The sequence below is a fragment of the Crocuta crocuta genome, unplaced genomic scaffold (genome assembly GCF_008692635.1).
Source record: "Crocuta crocuta isolate KB4526 unplaced genomic scaffold, BGI_CrCroc_1.0 scaffold234, whole genome shotgun sequence".
Classification (NCBI taxonomy): Eukaryota; Metazoa; Chordata; class Mammalia; order Carnivora; family Hyaenidae; genus Crocuta; species Crocuta crocuta.
In genome coordinates, this window is record NW_027529647.1 from 1,591,639 (window position 1) to 1,617,430 (window position 25,792).

Here is a 25,792-nt window from a genome sequence, read left to right on the forward strand (position 1 = left end):
GAATGATGAAAAACTTCTAGAGACGGAGAGTGTGTGGACAGTGATGATGGCTGCACAAGAGTGTAAATGCATTTAATATCACTGAACTATACGCTTAAAAACGGTTAAAATGGTCATTTTTATATTATGTATCTTTTATCACAATAAAAAATACAGTGAACAGCATACCTACCTAATGGTGAGACACCAGATGCTTTTTAGTTTAATGTTTATTCACTTTGAGAGAGAAAGAGAAAGAGCATGTGCATGTGTGAAAGAGAAAGGGACAGGCAGGGAGAGGAAACCCAAGTAGGTTCTATGCCGCCAGCACAGAGCCTGAAGTGGGGCTTGATCCCACGAACTGTGAGACCATGACCTGAGCCAAAATCAAGAGCCAATGATCAACTAACTGAGCCACCCAGGTGCACCAACACTAGATGCTTTCTTACTAAAACCAGGAACGAGGCAAAGATGTCTACTCTCACAGCTCCTATGCATTACTGAATGGAAGTCCTAGCTAATATGAATAAAAAAAAAAAAAAAAGAGATGAGATACACAGATTAAGAAGGAAGATATAATGCAGTCTTTGTATATATATTTCATAATTGTCTATGTAGAAAATCCCAAAGAATCAACAACAAAAACCCCTCCTAGATGAACAAATGGGTATGGCAAGCTTGGAGGATACAAGGTGACTATACAAATGTCAACTGTTTTTTTACACGAGTACCCCCCTTACGCATGGATTCGCTTTACAAGGTTTCAGTTATCTGTCACCCGAAAGTAGATGATCTTCCTTCTGACAGTGTGTCAGAGGTCTAATGCTACGTTACAGTGCCTAGGTCACTCACCTCACTTCATGTCACTTCAAAGGCATTTTATCACCTCACGTCATCACAGGAAGGGTAACAGTACAATAAGATATTTTCAGAGACATCACATTCAAGTAACTTTTATTACAGTATATTATTATAATTGTTCTATTGTTGTTATTCTCTTACTTGCCTAATTTATAAACTAAACTTTATCATAGGTATGTCTGTATAGGAAAAAACATAGCATATGTCGGGGTTCAGTACTACCTGTGGTTTCAGAAACCCAGTGGGGGTCTTGAAATGTATCCCCTACAGATAAGGGGTCCAATGTATACCAGGCAACGGGATCTCTGGTTTCCAGTTCCACATGTAAGGAGCTTGGTAGGTGCCACCCCATCCTAACAAGCTGTAAAAACAAGCTGAGCTTACTAAAAATCAATTCTTCTTGGATCCCTAAGAGAGGGGAGGACGGAGGGCAAACTGCTGCCCACAATGTTGGAGACACAAACAGATGAATTCAGGAATCTTAACTGTGTATTATGAAGTGAAAGAAGCCAATCTGACACGGCTACACACTACATGATCCCAACTATGTGTCTGGGTACTACAGAAATAATAAAAAGATCGGTGGTTGCCAGTGGCTTGAGGAAGGAGGGAGGGATGAACAGGTGGAGCATAGGGGATGTTTAGGGCTCTGTTTTTAATTAGGGCATGATACTGTAATGATGGATACCTATCATTATATATTTGTCAAAAGCCAGAGATTGTGTAACAGTAGGGTGAACCCTAACATAAACTATGGACTTAATTAATAATTACCAATACTGGCTTATCCACTCTAACTAATGTAGTAGTAGCACACCAATGTGGGAGGTCAAAATTAGGGAAAAGTGCGGTGGGGGGGGAGTGAGGAGGTATGTAGAAACTCTACTTTCAGGTCAGTTTCTCTATAAACCTAAATCTGCTATTAAAAATATAGTGTAATAATTTTTCAAAACTAAAAGTAGGTAAGATTGACTTCTGACATGACCACATGAAGACTTATGCTGACCTGCTCCCCAGTAAAACTGATGAAAACCATAAAAACAACCCTCTAAAGTGTCTGGAAATGGTCCTAAGGGTGAAGAGCAACTAAGAAACATCCATATGTTTCAAATACCACCAGTGTGTGGTATGTGAACCAAGATTGCTCCCTTCTTCCTTCAACCCAGCTCAGCAAGTGAAGACCTCACTCCCTCTCCAGACTCCTCCCATTAGGAGCACAGCGCCCAGCCAGAGGGCTTTCTTCCCTGGAACAGGAGCTCAGAGTTTCTCATTCAGGCCCCAGCAGCCTGGTCCTGAAGCGAAGTCTCAGATGAATGTAGTTAAGAGAGAGGCTCCCTTCCGCCCCGCCCCCAACTCATGGAAGGGAGGCTCTATCTTGGGGAGGATGTTTTAAGAGCACTGGGGCCCGGATCATCCTCATCTTGACCTGTGATGTAGGACATCCATGTCAGGAGACCCTGATTGGACCTCGGGCTGCGGCATCGCCACCCCCACTGTCCAGCACAGAGACGGGGGTGCACTTAGAGAAAAGCTTACCAGTGGCCTACCCAGCTCCACAGTCCTGGCTTAGAGATTTTTACCTAGGGTAGAAAGAGGCCAAAAGGTTTCATTTCCTAAATTCCTTCTCAGGAACTGACATCACTGTCATGAGAGGGTGAAGAAGTTCAAGCCCAAAGGGGTTCTCTCAAGAACAGTGGAGGTTGTGATGAAAGGCAGCCAGGGGGCGCCTGGGTAGCTCAGTCGGTTGAGCATCTGACTCAGCTCAGGTCATGATCTCAAGGTTCTTGAGATGGAATCCCACAATGGACTCTGTGCTGACAACATGAAGCCTGTGTGGGATTCTCTCTCCCTCTCTCCCCTACCCCTGTATGTTCTTACACACACACACACACACACACACACACTCTCTCGGTCTCTCTCTCAAAATAAATAAAACTTAAAAAAAAAATAAAGAAAAACACACAGCCTAAACCACAGGCCGGCCAGCTACTTTATAAGAGAGAACAGGGAAATAACACAAGCTGGGAGGATCTGTCCTAGGGTCGGAAGAAATGTCAAACACTGACTTCAGAAACGATTCCATCAGTGGAGCCAGAATTTAATAGGATTAGTTTATGGAGCAATTTATGTATCCTAACTGCGCTCATGTCACCAGTACACAGTGGCAACATGCCTGGTGAACTAAACAACAATGGCCCACAAGACAAAAATGGGCCTGATGGGAGATAGGTGCCCATCCCAGGCATCATGGGACAAGCTGAACTCACTGCCAGTGAGGAGCAGCAATAAAAGAAAAACAACTTATGAACTGTAGTAAGCAGCTTAAAGAAAGTTTTCTTGTAGGAGGAGAGTAAAGGATGGGAGTCAGCCTGGAAAGATGAGACTTTATTGAAATAGGTCAGGCCAACCCAGCAAATAATGTGAAATACTGCAAGGACCAGCACTGGGAAAGGGCTCGTATTCTGACCCAACAAGGCCTTTCCAGTATTTTGATACAGATGGAGGCTAAGAGGCCACAGGGCAACAGCTTTCCATCCTGGCTGCCGAGGCTCTGGGGCACATCTATGGGAACTGTGTGACCCTCCAAACCCAAGGAGGGTTCAACACACTGTGACCACCTTCATCCCAGAGTGGGTCAGAATAAGCTATATCTTGTAGCACAGCCAGCAGGTACAAGAACTATTCTACATACCATCTGTGTGCTCCCTATAGAGGGATGTGAGCCCTGTTACAGAACACACAATGTCAACTAGTTTCAGTACAAGCCTATAAGCTGAGATGGGGTAGCTGGTTTTGTTCCCAATTAACTTGGATCCAAGAATAACCAAGTCATGGTCAATTATAATGGCCCGTCCATAACACTATCTGGTATATAGGCAAGGGTCAATTCTGTTGGGAAGGCAAAGCAAACACCTCTGTAATGCATACTGATTTTTTTCTGTTATGAAACTGAATCACACCATGATCGTACTACAATACGGTGTAATACTAGTGGTGTTGGTAATACTCAACTACCTCATGTAAGTAGGCCTATGGTAGTACTGATATTAAAGATCACATTTATTGGAGATTGAGTTAAAGCCTCCTTAGGACCTGTGGAAAATAGCTGGCCTGAGGAAGACCTGGATCTAGCTAACCTTCAGCTGATTTCTATGCTAAATAGTTCTGCACAGTTTATCATAAAGTACAAATAGCAAAAATTCAACACAAAACCTGCTTTGTTTTTAGTTATTCTAGAAGTCACATCACTCAACCTTTTCACAAATATGGGGGTTCAATGAATACATGCTGTCCGGAACACACACACAAAAAAACACGTTCCTTTCCTTAAACTATTTGTTACAAAAAATGTTCTCAATCAAAGAAATATCCAAATATCCAAAGCATTTCAACTATTCATTCACGCCCTACCCTATTCTGTGTGCCTAAGGGACACCTTGAGACTCTGAGCACGAACAGGAGATATGGCTAAACCAAAGTAACACCTTTGGCAAAAGAACCTTCTTTGATCAAAGGGCACTGTAATTAACCTGCTGACAACTTCTCACCTGACATATTCCATTAAAGGTCATGTTTACCCTTGTTGCCATTTAATGGAGCAAATGCTTAGAGAAGGAGTTTCAGGTGAAGAGTACCACATCCAGGATCCCTTCCTGTGGCCCGGGTCCCATTAAGGAACAGCTGAAGCCATTACTGACAACTGCACTTGACGATTCCTAAATCACACCTCTTTGGGGGGTCCTTTGTTTCCCTTCTCACCTACTCTTTCCTTTCCTTTTCATGCTACACTTAAAAAATGCTTTTAATGTTTGTTTATTTTTAATAAAAATTTATTTATTTAAACTTTTTAAACATTTATTCTTTTTTTTTTTGAGAGAGAGAGAGAGAGAGACAGAGCGTGAGTGGGTGAGGGCTAGAGACAGAGGGAAACAGAATCCAAAGCAGGCTCCAGGCTCCGAACTGACAGCACAGAGCCTGAGGTGGGGCTCAAACTCATGGACTCTGATATCATGGCCTGAGCTGAAGTCGGACACTTTACCGACTGAGCCACCCAGGTGCCCCCAAAGGTTTATTTATTTTTGAGAGACAGAGCAAGAGCGGGGGAGGGGCAGAGAGAAAGAAAGGGAGACACAGAATCCGAACCAGGCTCCAGGCTCTAAGCTGTCAGTACAGGGCTAGGACTTACAAACCATGAAATCATGACCTGAGCCAAAGTTGGATGCTGAACCAACTGGGCAACCCAGGCACTCTTCTTTGTTACATTTGATAGGGACTTGCTTAGCTCAACAGGTGTCACAAAAAATGTTGCAACCACCTAATGTATATTCTTATAGGGGACACCTAGCCATACTCCTCAATGGCAGATGACTCTGGTTTTTTACCATAGCTCCAGACATCTATGGGGGCAAAAGTGGAGAAACTTGCAGAAGACATCAATAGTGAAAATTCACTTCAGTACTTCAGAATACCAGGATACAGAGATACAGCATTTCTTCTCAGGAGGGTCCAACTGCCCTGGCTATTGGGGTGGGAAAGTGACAGAGGAGATTCCTTATCTCTACTTCTGGGTATCAGAAGGTCTGGGGAGTTGAGAATACTGAACTCTCTCCAAATTCAAATAAACTGCATCAATAGGTCCTGAATTAGTTGAGCTATGCTTGTCACAAACACCAAACCCTCAGCAGGACAATGCTCACACCCTTCCACTTTTGAATATCATCACTCCCCATGACTCCCCACCAGGTCCCTTTCAAGCAGCAAGGCTAGGAGCCGAAGAGCCTCCCAGGTCCTCCAGCTCTGCTCTCTGAGCACATGGGCACCAGCCCATGAGTACATAACAATCCCACAGGCCCATGTGAGCAAGGAGGCAGATGTAGCCATGTTCACTTAAGTGTTATCTGTAACAGCACAAAAGGAACACACACACACACCTAAGTGTCACCTACACAGACTAAGGGTAGAACAAAGGCCGGAACTACCTTGGGCCTGTACCCAGTCAGCCCAGGTACACAGCCACTCAGCACATTCACAAAGGGGCAAAGCAGGAGGCTCTGCTGCCAAACAGGAGGGCACTGGGTAACCATTCCCTCTCCTGCTGCCACCCTCCCTTCCATCACTTCAGATCACCACCCCAAGTATTTATGAAACAATAAACTGTGGAAGATGCAAGGCTCTGTACAAAGCAAGTTCTCTCCCCTAAAAGCATTAATCAGTTCTGTTATATAAGATCAAAGCTAAACGTATTTGGGGGAAAGGCAAAAACAGTATTTGATGGAGGTGAACATAAAGTACTGATAAGACTCCTATGAGCAGGGGTGCCTGGGGGGCTCAGTCGGTTAAGGGTCTGACTCTTGATTTCAGCTTAGATCATGATCTCACAGTTCATTAGATTGAGGCCTGCGTGAGGCTCTGCACTGACAGTCCAGGGCCTGCTTGGGTTCCCTTTCTCCCTCTCTCCCTGCCCCTCCACAGCTTGCCCTCTCTTTCTCTCTCAAAATAAATAAACAAAAAAAATTTTTTTTAAAAATCGTACAAGAATCCTGTAAGCAGACTTTGTAAAGAGAATCAGATTTTACTCTGGAGGATGAAGGAGAGGTGTTAGAGGATCTGAATGTAGACAGGGAACCCAATTACTGGCTGGTGGAGATGAATGCTAGTGGTTTCAGTTAAGATGTAGAAAGGCTAATCAATTAATACAAGAAATGCAAAAAAAGGTCCTGAAGATCTACCCCAAAGGAGAAAGTTTTAATGAAAGTTCCATAAAAGTGTCAAGGAACAGATTATTCTCACATTATACGAACTGACCCCCAGTGCAGAAATAACAGAAAACCATACATATCATTACAAAGTAATTATAACCCCGAAACAAACATTAGTAAATAATACGAAATAAAAACTACAGGCCGACCTAAATGAACACAGATGCAAAACATTCTTGCAAAAACTGTATGTGCAACTTGAACCAGGAATGTATGAAAAGATCAATACATGCGCTCTGAAGATGGTGTAGTGGCAGCATAAATTCTGTATCTTCCCAAATCCCCACTAACACAGAGCAACTAGATCTCAAAACCCATCTCCTGAAATAACATTTACAGCAAAATTAGGTGACAGAATATCCACAAGAGCCTAAAATGCAGGTAATCTATTTTGCACACCTACAACACAGGAGGTACAGCACAGGTAGGTATACAGTCACAACAGTTGTGTGTTATGAGTATCTACGGGACAGAAAGTAGAGGGAACAAGGGAGTCAAACCTGAAGTAATGAAAAATCCAGACCACAGATACCCATCTGAAAGCACAGTGAGCCATTTTTGAGAACGGCTGCTAGAAGTGGGAAGGATTTTTCCTACTCCAATAACAAGTATGTGCAAGGGGCCAATGGAAAGACCTAGAGGGGCCTAACCTCTGAATCCTCCAAACTGATCCAGCAGGGCTTCTGTCTAGAAATGCCCCACACTGAGAAGAAACTGCTCGCAATGGAGTAAAAAGTGGATAGGAAAGAGACTGCAAAGATGAAGACAACAAAGGGCAGGATAAAAGTGGGACAAGCAAACGGAGCCAGAAAATCTCAGAAAGCAAGTCACCATATTTAACACCTAGACGAACACAGCAGAAGAGGGGGCTCTGAAAAGATAAAAAAGCAATCTGAAACAAGCCTCCTTCTACAAGTTCAGGAGAACTAAATTCACCCAAAAAAATGAGCAAGTCTCATGACGTGAAATACCATATAACATTACTATATGAAAAAAGAAAATAAAGACCAAAAGAATATCCCTATGAATAATAAAAGTCCAGGAAGACATGATCAAAAAAGCAGATCAAAGCTGTAACACACAGTTTCAAAACATGTTCAAAATTATACAAGACATGAAAGAACATCACAACTCAGAACTTTAAAAATTCAGAAGTGAGGAGACAATTTAAGACTTAGAAATCCAGGGCGCCTGGGTAGCTCAGTCAGTTAAGCGTCCGACTTCGGCTCAGGTCATGATCTCCCAGTTCGTGGGTTCGAGCCCCGCATCGGGCTCTGTGCTGACAGCTAGCTCAGAGCCTGGAGCCTGCTTCAGATTCTGTATCTCCCTCTCTCTCTGACCCTCCCCTGCTCACACTGTCTCTCTCTCTCCGAGAAATAAATAAAACATTAAAAAAAATTAGAAATCAAAGAAAGTCATTTCAGAAATGAACACTAAAGTAGAAGGAATGTAAGAGTAAACACAGTAAAAGCTACTTTAAGAAAAACGGTAAGCAAAAAAAGAAAAACTTTAACGCAGAGAAAATGAAAGAGAAAAACAATTAGAGAGAATGACAAATGTCGAAGGTGGGCAAAGAAGATAGAGTATACCAGTAACAGCTTCTGGAAATGAAAGTCAAAGCTAAAACTAGAATAAACACTAAAACTGAGCATGTGATTTAAAATGAAAGTTACCTAAATTTTTTAAAAATAATTTTTGTCAGGCTTTTTGACATCAACACTTTATGCCATAAGAAAACAGTTACTAAGCACTTCCGGGGGGAAAAAAAGTGATTCAAGATTTCCTGTCCAGCTAACCTGACCTTCAAATACATAGTGTCTGACTGCTGCCCATATAAGAACTCAGGGAACATTGTTCTCAGGAGTCCTAAATAAAGAACATACTAGGTAGGTCTTTCCACCCACAGGTCCTGTCCCAGTGCTTTAATAAAAATAGCTTTCTGTGGGGCGCCTGGGTGGCTCAGTTGGTTAAGCGCCTAGATTATAGCTCAGGTCATGATCTCATAGATCATGAGATTAAGTCCCACATCTCTCTTTCTCCCTTTCTCTGCCCCTCTCCCTAACAAATAATAAATAAACTTAAAAAAAGGTTTTCTGCAAAAAAAAAAAAGAACAAATGTAAAAAAGGAATGAGCTAAAGGAACTAGAAGACAGTTACATAAGGAACCTACAATTAAATGTAGTTCCTTATAGAAGGTTAAATGAAGACTAAGAGGAAGAGATGATAGTATATAATGGCTACATACATATCTGACAATGTAGATATAGTACATTGTAAAAAGAAAAAAGTGAGGGGCGCCTGGGTGGCTTAGTCAGTTAAGCGTCCAGCTTTCGCTTAGGTCATGATCTCGCGGTTGTGGGTTCGAGCCCCGCGTCGGGCTCTGTGCTGACTGCCAGCTCAGAGCCTGGAGCCTATTTCAGAGTCTGTTTTCTCCCTCTCTCTCTGACCCTCCCCTGCTCATGCTGTCTCTCTCTTTCTCTCTCTACTAGAAATAAAAAAGAAAAAAATAAAAAAAAAAAGAAAAGAAAAAAGTGAGAAGAGACTGGAGATAGCGTGTGCAAAAAATTTTAATATTTTCAATGATCATAACCAGCTGTGGCAGCATACATACGCATATTCATGCATTTATATATGTATGCATATATATGTGACTGCTGTTATGTGTAATATGGGATAAAACAAATTAGCACTTATGGAAAAGCACTTCCGGAAAAATCCTTTAAAGTCAGGATTCTTAATATGGAAAAAAGGAGATGCTTATGTGGCAGAGAAGTTGTTAAGTAAAAACCCCATAATTCTGAAGTTAAAGAGAAATAGTATGAACTCACAATATTTTATCTGAAACATATATACTTCCTAGCTCTGATCACTGAAAAGCCCTAGAAAAACTGGCCAACCTGATACCAAATAGCATTCCATAGTACTAAGACTGTGTTCCTGAAATACCATGTTCCACTAAAATAAACTAAGGTTTCCTGGAGAAATTGCTGATTCCAAGTCTGGATGCAGGAGATGTATAAAATGAGCCCAAGACATCTTGACATAGCAGTGGAAGAGTTCAGAACGTGCCACCCAAAATAAGCCACTATGGCATACTATTTTGAGTTAAAGGCACTTGAAAACAACAAATACAAAAAACACTCCAACCTTCCTTTTCTTAAAAGCAGATGAAACTCCCATGAGAGATGTCCTCCCATTATCAGGAGAGTAACATTCTTACCATCAAGCATTCTATAAACAGACCTTGTTAAAAACAATTCTCATCTCCCTTCAGTCTCACCATATAGTCCCTTTTCCTAACAGCCTCTTTGTTCAACCTAATAGAAAATCAAGTTAAGTTTCATCATTTATTTAGCTCTTCATTCCTTACTAAGGCTCTCATGTCATGAAACACTTGTATTATAAAAACGTTTATGATTTTCTCCTGGTGATCTGTGTTACAACAATTTGTTCTCAGGCCCAGGGTAGAGGTAAAATTTTGCTTCCCCTACACCAGGTATCAAGGAAGCTCTCTCAATGACCACTAGAACTGGGTCAAAAGGGCTCAGGAGCTAAGTTAGAGGCTCTCACTGGCCAAAGACAGGATAAATTGAGCTTCAATAAGAACAGTGATTTCAGGGGCACCTGGTGGCTCAGTTGGTTGAATGTCAGACTTCAGGTAAGGTCAGGATCTCACAGTTTGTGAGTTTGACTCCTGCGCCGGGCTCACTGCTGTCAGCACAGAGCCCGCTTTGGATCTTCTGTCCTCCCCCCAACCACTCTGTCCCTCTCCCACTATGCTCTCTCCCCCAAAAATGAATAAACATTTACATACAAAAAATGAACAATAATTTCAATGAATTGAAACCCGTTAAATAATATTAATCCGTTGAGTTGATAATGATGTTTTAGAAGAAAACATGGCCATCTTCTAAAGATGAGAGAGAGCCAATTCATTACTTTGCAAACTAGATAAAGCAAGGAATCAAAGGTTTATCCAGCCTTTCCTATATGAACTATCCTTCAGAATAGTCAACCAATAGGTAAGGGGAAGTCTGTCCTTATAAAATTATTCCAACTAATATACGAAAACAAAACTATAATTAGAATACCACTAACCATGAAATCTCCAATGAAGTAATAGATCTAGCCACTGAGCATCGATAGTTGTTCTTTTTAAAAATGCCAGGAGTGGGATGCCTGGGTGGCTCAGTTGGTTAAGTGTCCAACTTCGACTCAGGTCATGATCTCACAGTTCTTGGGTTTGCGCCCCACATCAGGCTCTGTGCTGACAGCTCAGAGCCTGGAGCCTGCTTCAGATTCTGTATCTCCCTCTCTCTCTGCCCCTCCCCCACCCATGCTGTCACTCTCGGTCTCAAAAATAAATAAAACGTTAAAAAAATTTTTTTAAGTAATAAAATAAAAAGGCCAGGGGTACCTGGATTGGCTTAGTTGATTAAGCGTCTGACTTTGGCTGAGGTTGTGATATGACGGTTTACGAGTTCAAGACCCACACCAGGCTCTGTGCTGATAGCTCAGAGCCTGAAGCCTGCTTTGGATTCTATGTCTTCCTCCCTTCCTGCTCCTCTCCTGCTCACTCTCTGTCTCTCACTCAAAAATAAGCATTTTAAAAAAATGAGTAAATAAATATAATAAGGCCAAAAACAAGGGGTGCTTGGATGGCTCAACTGGTTAAACATCTGACTCTTGACTTCAGCTAAGGTTATGATTTCACAGTTCGTGGGATGGAGCCCTGAATCAGGCTCTGAGCTGAGCATGAAGCCTGCTTGGGATTCTGTCTCCCTCTCAAAACAAATAAACATTAAAAACATTTTTTAAAGGCCAAAACCCAGACACTGTATGCCTCCCAATAAGCAAATAATACAACACTATCTATAGTCTTGACAAAGGATTAAATCCTAACCTGATAAAGCCTCTGAATCCAGCTATAAATTTATAGGAAGTATAAAGGACAGAGAAACATTGACCTGCAATGCATAATAAAAATAAGCACAATTCAAACTGGAAAACTCTACAAATCAACCTGATGTCCTTCAGCAGATATAAGAAAAATAAAGGCACTGACAGGGGAAACATGTAGATTAAGAGACTTAAAAGGCAAAATGATTTTTTTTTTTTTAATGGACAAGACGAAGAGAACTACGACAGGATACTGGTAAGAATATTCTAGGCATAATGGCCCACAAGCTGCATAAATATGTGGATAAGAACAGGCAATGGGGTCAATGGACTAGAAGTTCCTCTTAAGGTTAGAAAAGATGTAATCATAGCCAATCCCCAAAATTTAATAGGCAATTTATAAGAGACAGACAAAATGTAAACTCCAGGTTCCCTGGGACTTGGGGAAGGATAGTTTGGTGAGGTAGTCAGTTTGCATTTTTTAAAGTTTTTTTTTTTTGAGAGAGAGAGAGAGAGAACAAACACATGCGAGCATATGAGGGGCAGAGAGGGAGAGAGAGAATCCCAAGCAGGCTCTGCACTGTCAGCACAGAGCCTGCTGCAGGGACTGATTCTATGAACTATAAGATCATGACTTGAGCCAAAACCAAGAATCAGATGTTCAGTGGACTAAGGCACCCAAGAGCCCCAGTCAGCTTGTATTTAGACAGATTTGAGCTAAGATTTATAAGTCAGTACAATATTTATCTCATAGGGTTTTTGAGAGGATTAAGGGAAATAATGGATGGAAAGGCCAAAGAAGGTGCCTAGGACTTAACTCATAAATGTTCTTTTCTTCCCAGAGGTAAAGTTCATTATTTATTTGGGGCCAGGTTCAGGTTCCAAATTAAAAGTTTCCTTTACTACCTATATGGAGCTTTTCAATCTCTGAAATGCTTTTACCCACTTAAATGAATGTAACTAAAAAATGTGATAAATGATGAGTAAATGAGTATGATGTGATAAATAAGACATGTAAATTTGCTGAAGAGAAAGCCATCCTCATGAATTTCCTTATATTTATAACCAATCTGTTGACTCAATAAAATACTAAGTGGGGCAGTAAAAGGAAATTAGAATTTAAAAATACTAAAGGAAATGAATGCTCTATTTCTTAGGCAGATGATAGGTACTTGCGCTCATCATACACTGTTTATGGATACTCTTTATACTACTTATGTTCTTTAGTATACAATGTTTCACAATAAATTGTTTAAACTGAAGAACTAGCCCTCAGTCATGAGAGTCTTCTCCTAAAAAGGGATAACTCATTCTGGTTGCATCAAAGAACTAGTAAACTTTACTATTTTTTTTAAATTTTTTAATGTTTTATTTATTTCTAGGAGAGAGAGACAGCGTGAGCAGGGGAGGGTCAGAGAGAGAGGGAGTCACAGACTCTGAAACAGGCTCCAGGCTCTGAGCTGGCAGTCAGCACAGAGCCTGACGCAGGGCTCGAACCCACGAATCGCGAGATCATGACCTAAGCGAAAGTGGGACGCTTAACCGACTAGGCCACCCAGGCGCCCCAAGAAGTAGTAAACTTTAAAAAACAAAAGATCCATTAGTATAATCATTAAAAATAAGCAAACACTGGGGTACCTGGGTAGCTCAGTCAATTGAGCATCTGACTCTTGACTTTGGCTCAGATCATAATCCCAGGGGCGTGGGACTGAGCTCCACTTCAGGCTCTGCACTGAGCATGAAGCCTACTTAAGATTGTCTCTCTCTGTCTCTCTCTCTTTCTCTCCCCATTTCATGCTCTAAAACTAAAAAAAAAAAGAAAAAAAAAGAAACATACATTGTAACATGTATTTCACTGTATATAGCACACATGTATACCATATTTTATTTATCCACTCATCCACTAATGGGCATTTGCATTGTTTTTGTCTTTTGGCTACCGTGAGCGTGAGCACAAGTACAAGTCTCTGTTTCAACAATTTTTTTTCAATTCTTATGGCAAATACCTAAGAAGGGAATTACTAAGTCATATGGTAATTCGAGGTTTAACCTGTTGAGGAAACACCAATCTGTTTAGCACAGCAGCGGCACCATTATGGACCTCTAAGAATGTACGAGGTTACCAATTTCTCCACATCCCCACCAACACTTTTTGGGGGTTTGCGAATTTTCTTTTTCCGGCTGCCCTTGCGGGGGTGGGGGGTGCAGGGGGTGAAGTGGTATATCACTGTGGTTTTGATTTGCATTTCCTTAATGGCTAACAATGTTGAGCATCTTTTCATGTGCTTGTTGGCCATTTGTACATCTTTGGAGAAATGTCTACTCAAGTCTTTTGCCCACTTTTTAAAAAAGTTTTAATGTTTATTTTAGAGAGCGAGCGAGCGTGTGCAAGCAGGGGAGAGGTAGAGAAACACACACAGAATCCAAAGCAGGCTCCAGGCTCTGAGCTGTCAGCAAAGAGCCTGACGCAGGGCTAGAACTCACCAGCAGTGAGATTATGACCTGAGGCAAAGGCGATACCAAACCGACTGAGCCACTCAGTTGCCCCAAGTCTTTTGTTCATTTTCAAATTGGGTTGTCTTTTTATTGCTGAGCTGTGAGAGTTCTTTGTGTATTGTGGATATTAGACCCTTAACAGATAGAACTTGAAAATATTTTCTCCCATTCTGTAGACTGTCTTTCTCATCCCTTGATAGTGTCCTTTGAGGAACAAACATTTTAAATTTTTATCAAGTCCAATTCTTCTGTTTTTTTTTCTTTTGTTCCTCGCTTGTGCTTCTGTTGTCATAGCTAGAATCCAATGTTAAATCCAGGCCGTGAAGACTTATTTGTTTTCTTCTAAGAGTTTCATAGTCTTGCTCTTACATTTAGGTCTTTAATCCATTTTGAAGTAATTTTTATATATGATATAAAGGGTCCAGCTTCATTTTTTTCCATGTGAATATTCTGTTGTCCCAGCACCATTCATTCATTTTTCTTTCCACAATGACTGGTCTTGGCATTCTTGTCAAAAACCAACTGCCCATGGGGCACCTGGGTGGCTCAGTTGGTTAAGGGTCCAACTCCTTTTTTTTTTTTTTTTTTTTTTTTTCTAAAANCCATATAACACCCAGTGCTCATCCCCACAAGTGAAGGGTCCAACTCCTGATTTTGGTTCAGGTCATGATCTCACAGTCCATGAGACTGAGTCCAGCATTGGGCTCTGCGCTGACAGCACAGAGCCTGCTTGGGATTCACTCTCTCACCCCCCTCCCCTCTCTAAATAAACAAACATTAAAAAAAAAAAAAAACAATTTCCCATGAACGTGTGGGTTTCACACGTTTCTGGACTCTCAACTCTATTCCACTGAGCTACAGGTCTAGTCTTATGCCAGGAGAGCCGTCTTGATTACTGTAGCTTTGTAGTAAGTTTTTAAATCAGAAGTGTGCATCTTCCACCTTTGTTCTTTTTCAAGACTTTTTTTGGCTATCTTCTACATGGAATCTCCCTTTAAACACATCTAACAAAATTAATAGAACTACATCACACCAAAGGTAGCAGTGGTAGACAGGGAGAAGTGCAGTATAACCCAGAATGACCTGTACCCTCTGAAATGCAAAAGTTATTCCCTTTGATTTCAACAATTTCAGCAGTGCAGGAAACAGGATTATACAACAAATAAAAGTTTATATGACCAAAGAACTGAGAAAACAATTCTTCCCTTGTTTAATCTGTGTTCTCCCCAGCCCGCCAAGATAAATGAGAGGGAGTTGGGCAGGTTTCGGTTTTGTGATTTATAACCAGACCACAGACCTGGGACAAGGGCCTTTCACTTCTTCCACAGAACTGTTTAAAACATTAACTCAGTGGAAGATGCTCAAAGTTTCCAAAAAGGAAATATTCCAGGAGAGTAAGGAAGTGATAATCAGCATATTCAACTTTTGCCTATTTCCCCTGGACCCAAAAATGAATCTACTCCTAAAGGCTTTGAAAACAGAGCCTCTACTTGAAATAACACTCCTTACACGTGTTTAAAAATTTCCACACATTTCTGCATCCATTTTCTTTCTGATAAACTCTGCAGGGTTATCATACATAAGGACAACCCTAACCTTTTAATATTTTAAATATTCCTTCAGGTCCCTGCCTTGAGCGTGTTGGCAGTGGAATTCTGCCACAAATGCTGGCGGTTAACATGCAGTATTCCCAATGAAAGACCATGGATGTAATAACACTGCCTCTGGACACTGTCCCTCAGCTTAGTCACTTAGGCAACTCCCACCTAATTCCAGTAGAACAGCGTGAACCTCAGAGTTTGCGCTGGAGGGAAGTCACCATAGGGTCTCAGTCAAGGGAGCTCCCATGGTTTACCTTGAGCCAAGGAAAAAGTTGCCACAGAACTTTGTTCCTTGAAGGGAGAAATTATACCTAACTCTAAAACCCCAATAACCCCTCACTCATCTTTTGGCATCTCTTCTATATTTAGCCTGCAGGATTTGCTCAGCAGGTACAATTAAATACAGTGGTCAGCAGTCGCTAATCTAGAGATCATCAGAATCACCTGTGAAATTTTCAAGAGCAGTTGGAAACCCTACCCAAAATTCATTCAGCAGACCAAAGGGTGGTATCCAACCATTTCCAGCTTAACATATGCCACAAGTAATTCAGTTAAGAACCTAAGGTTTAAAGAACACTCCCTTCTCTAAACTACACTAGGTAATTTTGCTTAAAAGAAAATATGGCCAGATTTTTGGAAGGGCAGCAGTGAGTTTTCCTCCCTGGCGGCCTCTAAGAAATTTATGCCCTAAACTGAACTCAGGCCCTGCACTTCCAATCTAACTAGGTAAAAATAAGCACCAAGTTTACAACTGTTCTTCATATTATCCCAGCGATGTGTATTAATCACGTTTTCTAAATTTTCTGTATCTTACATTTTGCTGGTAGGGAGAGACTGCCCTTTCCAGGGCTATCTAATTCCTAAAGATGATAATCAAGTTACTTGGGAGCTGCCTCTCACATGCAGACCAATCAACTCCTTTAATGCTCACAGATGAGGCCAGTATTTCCCCTGCTCTAAATCATGCCAGGGCCAGGTACCAGGCATCTAGAGACCACCGCTATAGCCCAAAGCCCACCAGAATTATTCACACTAACCACTCCGACACTGTTTACTCTGCCCTGCCTTGCCTTTCTCAAAGAATAAAGGCTCTGACCTAACATTTCCTCTGTCTCCTGCTCTCCCTCCTGATCAAAACATTCCTTGTGGCGCCATGTGGCATGGCATACCCTCTTCTCTCTGGAAATGTAATCAATTTTTTTTTTTAATTTTTTAACATTTTATTTATTTCTGAGAGAGATAGAGACAGCATGAGCAGGGGAAGGTCGAGAGAGAGGAAGACACAATCTGAAACAGGCTCCAGGCTCTGAGCTAGCTGTCAGGCCAGAGCCCGATGCGGGGCTCGAACCCCCGAACCCTGAGATCATGACCTGAGCCGAAACCGGACGCTCAACTGACTGAGCCACCCAGGCGCCCCTGGAAATGTAAATTCTTTCAATGGCACTGGCCTCTGTGTTGTCACCCAGTCACCTCTACAAATTAAAATGCTACCAGTATAAATGAGACATTCCACCCTAACCATGACTCTTTGCTGCCACTACTCTTTTGGTGTTTACTAAACTAATTTAACTGGAAACCATACTACAAAACCGTATGGTTTCCAAAACCGTACAGAAAAAGCTCTTGGGAGTCCTGTTAGCATTTGAAACTCAACATTCAGAACTAAAACCAGTATGGCCCAGCAAACTGGTATATACCCCTAAAAACACAAAACATGTACAACAATGTTCACAGCATTATTCATAATAGCCAAAAAGTGGAAACAGCCAAAAAGTCGATTTATCATCAACTGATAAATGGGTAAACAAAATGTGGAATAGCCATACAAGGGAATATTATTCAGCCACTAAAAGAAATGAAGAATCAATTCATGCTACAACATGGATGGACCTTAAAAACATATGCTAAGTAAAAGCCAGACAGAAAAGGCCACATACTGCACAATACCATTCATATAAAATGAAAAGAATAGGCAAATCCATATCAACAATGGTTTCCAGGGGTCAAGAGGCTGATTGGTGGAGCTGGGTGGGGAAAGAGAGAATGGGGGCTAACTGCTAATGGGTAGAGGGATCCCTGTGTGGGTTTACAAAATGTTCTGAAATTAGTGATGATTACACAACCTTGCATGTGAAAAACCACTGAATGAACATTTTAAAAGGGTGAATTTGGGGGGCACCTGGGTGGCTCAGTCAGTTAAGCGTCTGACTCTTGATTTTAGCTCAGGTCATAATCTCACGGTTTCTGAGCTGCAGCCCGGTGTGGGGCTCCCCACAGACAGAGGGGAGCCTGCTTGGGATTCTCTCTCCTCTCTCTCCGCCCCTCCCCGCGCTTGCTCGCGCTGTCTCAAATAAACTTTAAAAGTAAATAAAAGGATGATTCTTACAGTATGTAAGTTATAGCTTTAAAAACTAAATACTCTCTTCCCTTCAAAGCTGGTCTTCCCCCCCCCCACGTTCATTACTTCCGGTAAACGGAACCACGTTCCACTAAGGCTAGAAACCTACAAATCTTAACAAGTCAAACGCCTATTTCTCCATTCTTTCCACTCTAACTACTAATGCCGGGTACCCTCATTTTTCATCTACATTACAACATTTTCCTAATTGGTCTCACGGCCTCCATTCTGGTCTCTACACATCCTTCCTCACCTGCAACAAGAATGTCTCCCGTCTCCAGAGGACCCAGGCCGGGTTGGCGCTCCAAGCACTACCACGAAATACACGGTCCTCAAACTTCAGCCCGCGGGGAAACCCTCGGGCCGCACGGGTCCTCAAACTTCAGCCCGCGGGGAAACCCTCGGGCCGCACGTCTCCCTGCCCCCTACCTCGCGCACTAGCTGGGCCGGAGGGCGGAACGGCGCTGCCTCACGCGGCCACCACCGCCCGACCTCCCGGCCTTAGCCGGCTGGATACCACTTGGGGCAGGGGGCTCTGCGGCCCCAGAGGGCCGGTGCGCTCTGAGGGGCGACCCTGAACGCAAAGATATTTCCTGTGCCAACCGTGGTGGACCCAAACTTCAACTAAATACTGCGGCTGTGCCCTAAACTAACCCTGACTCTTCCTCAACACTGAACACGCTTTGCGAGGTGCCACGCACACGGCCAGCCACGCGAGCTTCGAGGGCCGCCCTCAGCCATGCCCCGCCTCGCGGCGTCCGGAAACTATCGCAGCCGCGCGCCCGGGCCGCGGAGGACGACGGGAAGAGAGCTTCCCGGGCCGCTCCGCGCCTGCGCAGGAGCAATCCTCCGCGGGGGGCGCCGTTTGGCGCATGCGTAGGCGCGAGAGTCTCCGTTGAGAAGGTGCCTCGGCGGCGCCGGAGGTAGGAGGAGTCGGCTTTAGGGCTGGGAGTCTGCAGTTGGGAGAAGAGGTCCAGGCACCTTGAGCTCTTGCCGTTCTTGGTGGGAGAGAAAAGCCTTTCTCGCCCGCGGTGTAGAGGCAGGAGCCGCAATTGGTTGGAGGGCCTGGGGCAGCCTGGGAGGACGGGTGGGCTGATCGCATATCCCGGGGTCGCGGCCCGGGCGTCAGTCTGACGATCGGAATTCGCCGTCTGGCTTTACAGCAGCCAGAGCTCTTGACAGCCATTCCCCAGGCCGAGTCACCCGCCCGATTCCCTAGTGTCACCGGGTTGGGGGCAGCGGGAGGGTCCGCCCCGCACTGCCCATTCATTCGTGCAGCGGCGGGTACCAAGCGGAGTAGACACTAGTCCCGACCCTATGGAAACGTGCCGCTTACTTCAGCAAGTACTGAGTGAGCACGTATAGGAGGTAGGCTGTTTTAGGGCTAATATCAAAGGCGATGTGGAGACTCAGCGGGGTGTGGAGGGTGGAATTTGCTCTGGCTCCCCGCGTCCGACAGGCTCAGTTCTGGGGCTTCTCCCTGCAGCCTTCTCTCCCACCACGTTCCCTTCGCTCCCATGGTACCAAACTCATTGCACTTAATTAATTCAACAAATAATTGTCAAGCATTTTTAAATTTTTATTTATTTTTACAAATCAGGTATCTCACCAGCCAAAGCGAATATGAAGTAAAATAGATGAGTCTGTGCCCTCTTGAAGTTTTGAGCTGAGTAAGAGACAGATATTAAGTAAGTGAATAAAAACGTAGGAGCCCATGCCCTGGAACCACACTGCTGGGATGTGATCCCAGCCCTGTCACTTCAAAGGCTGTGTGACCTTAAAGCAGTTACTCATTCTTGTGCCTGACTCTTGCTGTAAAGGGGTGACAATACAGTCTACCCAACAGGATTGTTGTAAGGATGATATGACTTAGACTAGTAAAGCATTCAGACCTGTGCCTGGCATACAGTAAGCATTCAATAAATGTTATCTGTTACAAATGATGGTAACTTCTTATAAGTGCGATTGTGAAAACTGTGATGACAGAACATGATGGGAGTGGAGAGGGTCCACTTGGATAAAGGATGAGGGGAAGCTTCTTTAAGGAGGACATGGAAGGTGAGAATGGGCCAATTGTGCAAAGTAGATAACAGGTGTGCGTGTCTGCCCACCTCCAGAAAAATAGGTGATTAATTGGATTACTCAGACAGTGGAGATTTGAAGTTAACTTTCAGTTTTGACTTTTGAATCCCACTATATTGTGCAAGTGTAAACAATCACACCCATAAGGCTCAGCCTTTGCAGTGGCCACCATTCTAGTTAAATTTGGAGAGCTCTTGCTTGAGTGACAGAGGGTAGAAAAAAAGTGGCCTTCTTTTGATTTGGAAACATTCCTCATATCAGTGATGAATGCGCCTCCTGTACTGTCTTTCATTTCTTCCCAAGTGTTCAAGCTCTTTCTTTCTTCATTCCCCACCTTCCTCCCCTGCACATTGAGTTGCCTGTTGGTAGGTCCTGAAGGATAGTTTTTCTGCATTTGGTGGTCATCTTGTTTGTGCAGTGACTGCCCTTCATGGGATTCATTCATGCCCCAGCTTTCAGTAAAAACAATACTCTTTCAAGATGCTCATGTCTTTCTTTGATGAGTTTCTAGATCCCTCCCCCTGTGGTGTGCTGTGATATCCTGTAAGACCATGAGTTTGTGTTAACCAGGCTGTACTTGAGTATTTGACACATGTACTGTTACTCTGAGGATGTTGTCCATACTCCACATCCCTCTTGTACCTTCCTGGAAGGAATGGCATAAAATACAATGTCTGTCTAATTACATTTAGATGCTTTTGGTTTTCCACAGATATGTTGTGACATTAAATGAACCAGTGTGCTTTATCACATGGAGATCTTGGAGAATCACCGACCGTGAAGTTCACAGGTATCCTATCTCGGAGGCATCTGTTGGACAGCAAAAGCTCTCAGATGTGAACTTTAAACGTGCTGTTTAACACAGACTCGGTTTGAAGAAAGCCATCTTAAATGCTTATGGTGGGGAAAGTACCACTTGTTGCTCAATTGTGCAAGCTCTCCAGCTGTCCTAGTGAGAAGTAGAGAGGAGCCGTGATGGAGCTGCAAGTTTGAAGGAGACCCTCCTAAGCTTGTTGTCGGGCCCCCAGATAGACCTCACACCTCTCAAGAACACCTGAGGGCCTTAAAGTTGGTGAGATGATGGATGAGTCAGACGATGATTTTAAGGAACTCTGTGCCACCTTTCTCCAAAGGGTGAAAAAGAATGGCACCAAGGAGGTGTCGGAGGAAAGGAAGGCACAAAAGGCCTCAAACAGCACTGAGATAAGCAAACTGAAAAGGACCAAACCAGCTGCTACCAAGAGCAAACCCCTTCAAGGCCCCAGGGAGAAGAAGAGTCGGTCTGGCAGCCAGGCCCCAAGGACTAAAAGGCAAGGGGCACCCAAGTTGCAGGAGAGCAAACCAGCTCCCCCTGAGAATGGAGAGGGAAGTGTGCCTGCCTCTGCTGTGCTCCGGGAGAGTGTGCAGAACCCCCAGACAGGTAATTGGGCCAGAGTCACTGGTAGGCAGTACATTTCCAGAAAGGAAACCAGAGGTGACTACTGTTTTAAACCAGGGGTCAGAAAACTTCCTGCAAAGGGCCAGATAGTAAATTACTTTGGTTCTGCACTCACAATCTCTGTTGCGACTTCTCAGCTCCCTAGACAACATGTAAGTAAATGAATGGGCTGTGTTCCAACAAAACTTCATTAACGAAAATACGCAGCCAGCCTGAGGACCATAGCTGGTTGACTCTTGTTTTAAACAATGGTCAAATATAACCCCTGCATGGACTTTCTACATGATTATATTTGTGGCCCTCTACTCTTTCAGAGTTTCCTATTAATCTCTACATTATGTAGTTGACACAAGTTTCATGGACATGAAAATAATGCTGCTTCTCTCATTTTCTTGAATTCATTCCAGAGTGGTTAAGTTGCCAGCCAGTTTGTTTAGGCTGCTCAGAAGGTAGTAGGAAGTTGCCAAGTGGGTTTAAACACCAGGCAAATCTTCAGGTCCTTCCTTTCTCTTCCAAACACCTTTGTTCTTTTCCATTGTTTGAAGCAGGTTTCTTACCCTGCTGCCCTTGGTCTACTGAACCATTTGTGTAGCATGCCTCCTTCAAGCAGAGCTGAGAACCAGCCTTGCATAAGATATTTGGGCTCCTGGGTTCTGCTTCTAAATATTTTTCACCTTCACTTCCTAATCTGAAATGATATTTTTACCTAGTGTGGTCAGCATCATCTCTCAATGGAGTGGTGGTAAACACTTAGCTGGCAGAGACCGTTGTAAGGCATCAGTGATGTTAGCGAAATGTCGTTGGTCCCTCATGCACCCTTTGGGAGTCTAGCGAAAGCCACGCATGACTCCCTCAGAAAACCGCACCCCCGTGCACACCTGTGAAACTGGCATAAAACTGCAGGGGCTTCATGGATCCCCACCAGAGGCCATCTGCGGATGCCAGGTTACAGGAGAACTTATGACCTAGGAAGATCAAAATGTTTGTCATTAACATTTTTTTTAATAACAGCTTTAGAGAAAGAATTCACATTCTATAAAACGCACCCTTTTCAAGCATAGTCCAGTGGGTTTAGCATACTCACAGAGTTGTGCAGTCATTACAACTCCGCGATTTTGGAACATTTCCATCACTCCAAAAATAAACCCTGTGCTCATTAGCAGTCACTCCCTCCCATCATAGATATTTGTGACAGGTCTATTTATATTCCCCCCAACAGGGAGGATACCAGTGATCACTCCCATTCACACATGAGAGTTAAACCTCAACTAGTTGGTAGAGGGCACCTCAAGACTTGGGTCTAACCTGGATCTGCTGGAAGGCTTTGTTTCTCCAGCGAGAACACATGCCTGTGAATGTTTTCTTCCTTGCCAGAAGCGACTCGGGACAGCGACTCCCAGCCCCCTCCTTCCCATCTGACAGCGATGGGGCCGAGTCCCTCCAAACCCCGGACAGCAGAGCTGGTCCTGCAGCGAATGCAGCAGTTCAAGAGAGCAGACCCTGAGCGCCTGCAGCATGCTTCCAAACGGTGCTCCCTGGAGTCTGCGGTTGAAGAAAACCTGCCGAAGGGCCCTGGAGAGGAGATGACAGGGGATGGTATGATGGGAGTTTTACATCTTCCCCTCAGGGATAAGTTCTAACTCTAGAGAAAGGTGGGGAGGTGGGAGGGAGGTGGCATTCCTGGAGTTTCTGGTGGGGACGGGCTCTCTGCCTGGCATTGTACCTTGGCCACTTCATTGTTGCTAGCCAGAGAATGAAGGGTCCCTTGGGTCATTTCTCCTTAGCTTCTTTGACAAGGTACCTCTCCCTCTTTTTTATTTATTTTTATTATTACTTTTTAGAGAAAGAGAATGTGAGCAGGAAGAGGGGCAGAGAGAGAATCTTAAACAGGCTGTATGTTAACACAGAGCTCAGTGCCAGGCTCAATCCCATGACCCTGGGATCATGACCTGAGCCGATATCAAGAGTCAGACACTCAATTGACTAAGCCACCCAGGTGTCCCTATTTTGACTTTTTATTATGAATTTTTTCCCATACACAAACGTAAAAGAAATATATATTACAATGAACCCCCATACCTTCAGCTTGTATTTAACAATTAACGTTTTGCCATCTATTTGGTATATACGTTTCTTCTATACCATTAGAAAGTAAGTTCCAGACATCATGATGTTTCAGCCCTCGATCTCCTACATGGTCAAAGTACTGCTGCCACACCTAATTCCATAGTATTGCCTGGTGTCCACTTCATGTTAAAATTTCCCTGCTTGTCCCAAGGACAGTTTTATAGCTGGTTTCTTTTTTTGTCTGAATAAGGATCCATCAGAACTATACATCCACAAACTGCATCTGCAACAGTTTAACAGTCTCTTAAAGTCTAGACTCTAGAACAGCCCCCTTGTCTTTTATCACGATTTTTTTCATTAGTCCAGGACAGTTGTGTTTTAAAATTTCCCACTTTCTAAATTTGTTTGCTTTTTGTTCATGGTGTCATTTAACCACTTCCTGTAAGCCCTGTGTTGCATCACATGTGAGTAGACTAGAGGTCTGAGTGGCTCAGGATTAAACCAGCTTGGCAACAACATTACAGGTAGTGTTCAATGCACATTGTCCTGCCCCAGGAGACACTCATGTTGTTTATCACCCAAACAACATGAGTCCTTCTCTCTGGTGAAAATATACACAAGGAAAAGACATATGAAGGTCCTACAGCTAATAAATATACTAATTTATATACATATAAATAAATAAATATGGTACGGATGTGCATCTTGGTACTGATGTGCAGATTTCCCGTTGGGAGCCCTGAGGATTCTCAGGCTATCTCTGAGGCCCACGCAGGCAGTGATGTGACAGCTGCCGTGGCATCAGTCCCCTCAGCACCAACAGCGTGCACAGGAGTTGCTCAGCTAGAACCTGAGCTCAGCATCTGCCCTCCAAGCAACTCAGTGTTTCTATTTATCTTCACAGCATACCCAGTTAAAAAAAAAAATTGTTAAAAAAAAATTAAGGTACAAAAATGAAATGTGGTGTTTTTCTGGCTTCAGTGGAAAGAGTGATAGACCGTAGGAATATTCAAGAACTGGGGATTTGTGAAGTTCTCCAAGCATCTCCCTGTGAGGGCCAAGGGTCTGCTCCACCAAATTCAGACGTGACAGAGGGCCTCAGCTGTAGGCCCTGCCACCCTGGGAGCCATCTCCAGGCCACAGCCGGTCCGTCCATCCTTTGGTCTGATGCTGAGAAGGAGACTCTGCCTTTGAAGAGAGAAAGGCACTTCACTTTGACCTATTTCTTCTAGGATGGGCAACAAAAGGTCGTGGCAGTAGGAAAGGCTGAGCTTTGAAGAGAAAACCTAGATTTATTGGAATAGGAGCCTTGCAAGCCTGGAATGCCTGAGGTAGACTTTAGCAGAAAGGGTGAAAACGGAGGCACATTCTCTAGGACCTGCTGCTCAGTGGTCCTGACCCAGCAGCGCTCCCTCAGCGGGGAGTTGTCAGAAATGTGGAATCTCGGGCCATCCTCTGGGATGCGAACCTGCGTTATAACAGGCTTCCCGAGGTTCTGCTCCATGTTACAGTTGGGGAGTTCTTGCTCCAGGGCCCTGGTTACGTCCATGCTCACTGGACAGGTCAGGGCATGAGGCAGAGCGGGGCCGGGTCTGCTTTCTCCACACTCTGCCCGCTGTGTGTGCTGCGGGAGGCCTGGCAAGTAGTGCAGGGGTCTGAGGGTGAGCTCGTCCTCACGGATATTCGTGCCTCTTCTCAGGGTTGGGGCCCGGGCTCCCTGCCACAGAGAGCGACGCGGCGGTGGCCTTGGCCCTGCAGCAGGAGTTTGGCCAGGAAAAAGCATCCTTACATGAGAACCTGGAGGAGACGGGGTGGTTCTTCTGCCAGATCTGTCATAAGAATCTCTCAGCCATGAACGTGACACGGAGGGAGCAGCATGTGAACCGGTAGGAATGGCCTGACTGTTGCCTTTCTGTGGTCACCTCTCCCGTGGGTGTGACAGGTCCAGTGGACTCTGGGGGCGGAATCCGGAGACACCTGGCTATGACCATAGCACCTCAGTGTTGGTGTCAGCCTGTCCTTGCTGTTTTTTAACACAGCTTTATTTTTTTACACACTTCCCATATGATACAGTTGATTTTAAATGAACAGTTCAGTAGCTTTTATTTATTTTATTCACAGAGTTGTGCAGCCATTACTACAATCTATTTTATTTTATTTTATTTTATTTTATTTTATTTTTAATGTTTTACTTATTTCTGAGAGAGACAGC

At 43.7% G+C, this 25,792-nt stretch overlaps 2 protein-coding genes across 5 annotated transcripts in view; one reads left to right on the top strand and one right to left on the bottom strand.

Annotated features, from left to right (window-relative positions):
• DNASE1 (deoxyribonuclease 1) overlaps window positions 1–18,723 on the bottom strand; it is a 48,166-nt gene extending 29,443 nt beyond the window's left edge. For all 4 annotated transcript variants that reach the window (XM_077762539.1, XM_077762538.1, XM_077762533.1 and 1 more), the window contains exon 1: window positions 18,247–18,723. The gene's annotated coding sequence lies outside the window, so the exon portion shown is untranslated. The remainder of the gene's footprint in view (window positions 1–18,246) is intronic.
• An 874-nt stretch (window positions 18,724–19,597) lies between these two features.
• Window positions 19,598–25,792, top strand: part of SLX4 (SLX4 structure-specific endonuclease subunit) — a 21,372-nt gene continuing 15,177 nt past the window's right edge. The window contains 4 exon segments of the mRNA XM_077762541.1: window positions 19,598–19,681; window positions 20,788–21,495; window positions 22,888–23,109; window positions 25,280–25,466. Of these exon segments, the coding sequence (XP_077618667.1) occupies window positions 21,153–21,495; window positions 22,888–23,109; window positions 25,280–25,466 (752 nt within the window). The 5' untranslated portion in view covers window positions 19,598–19,681; window positions 20,788–21,152.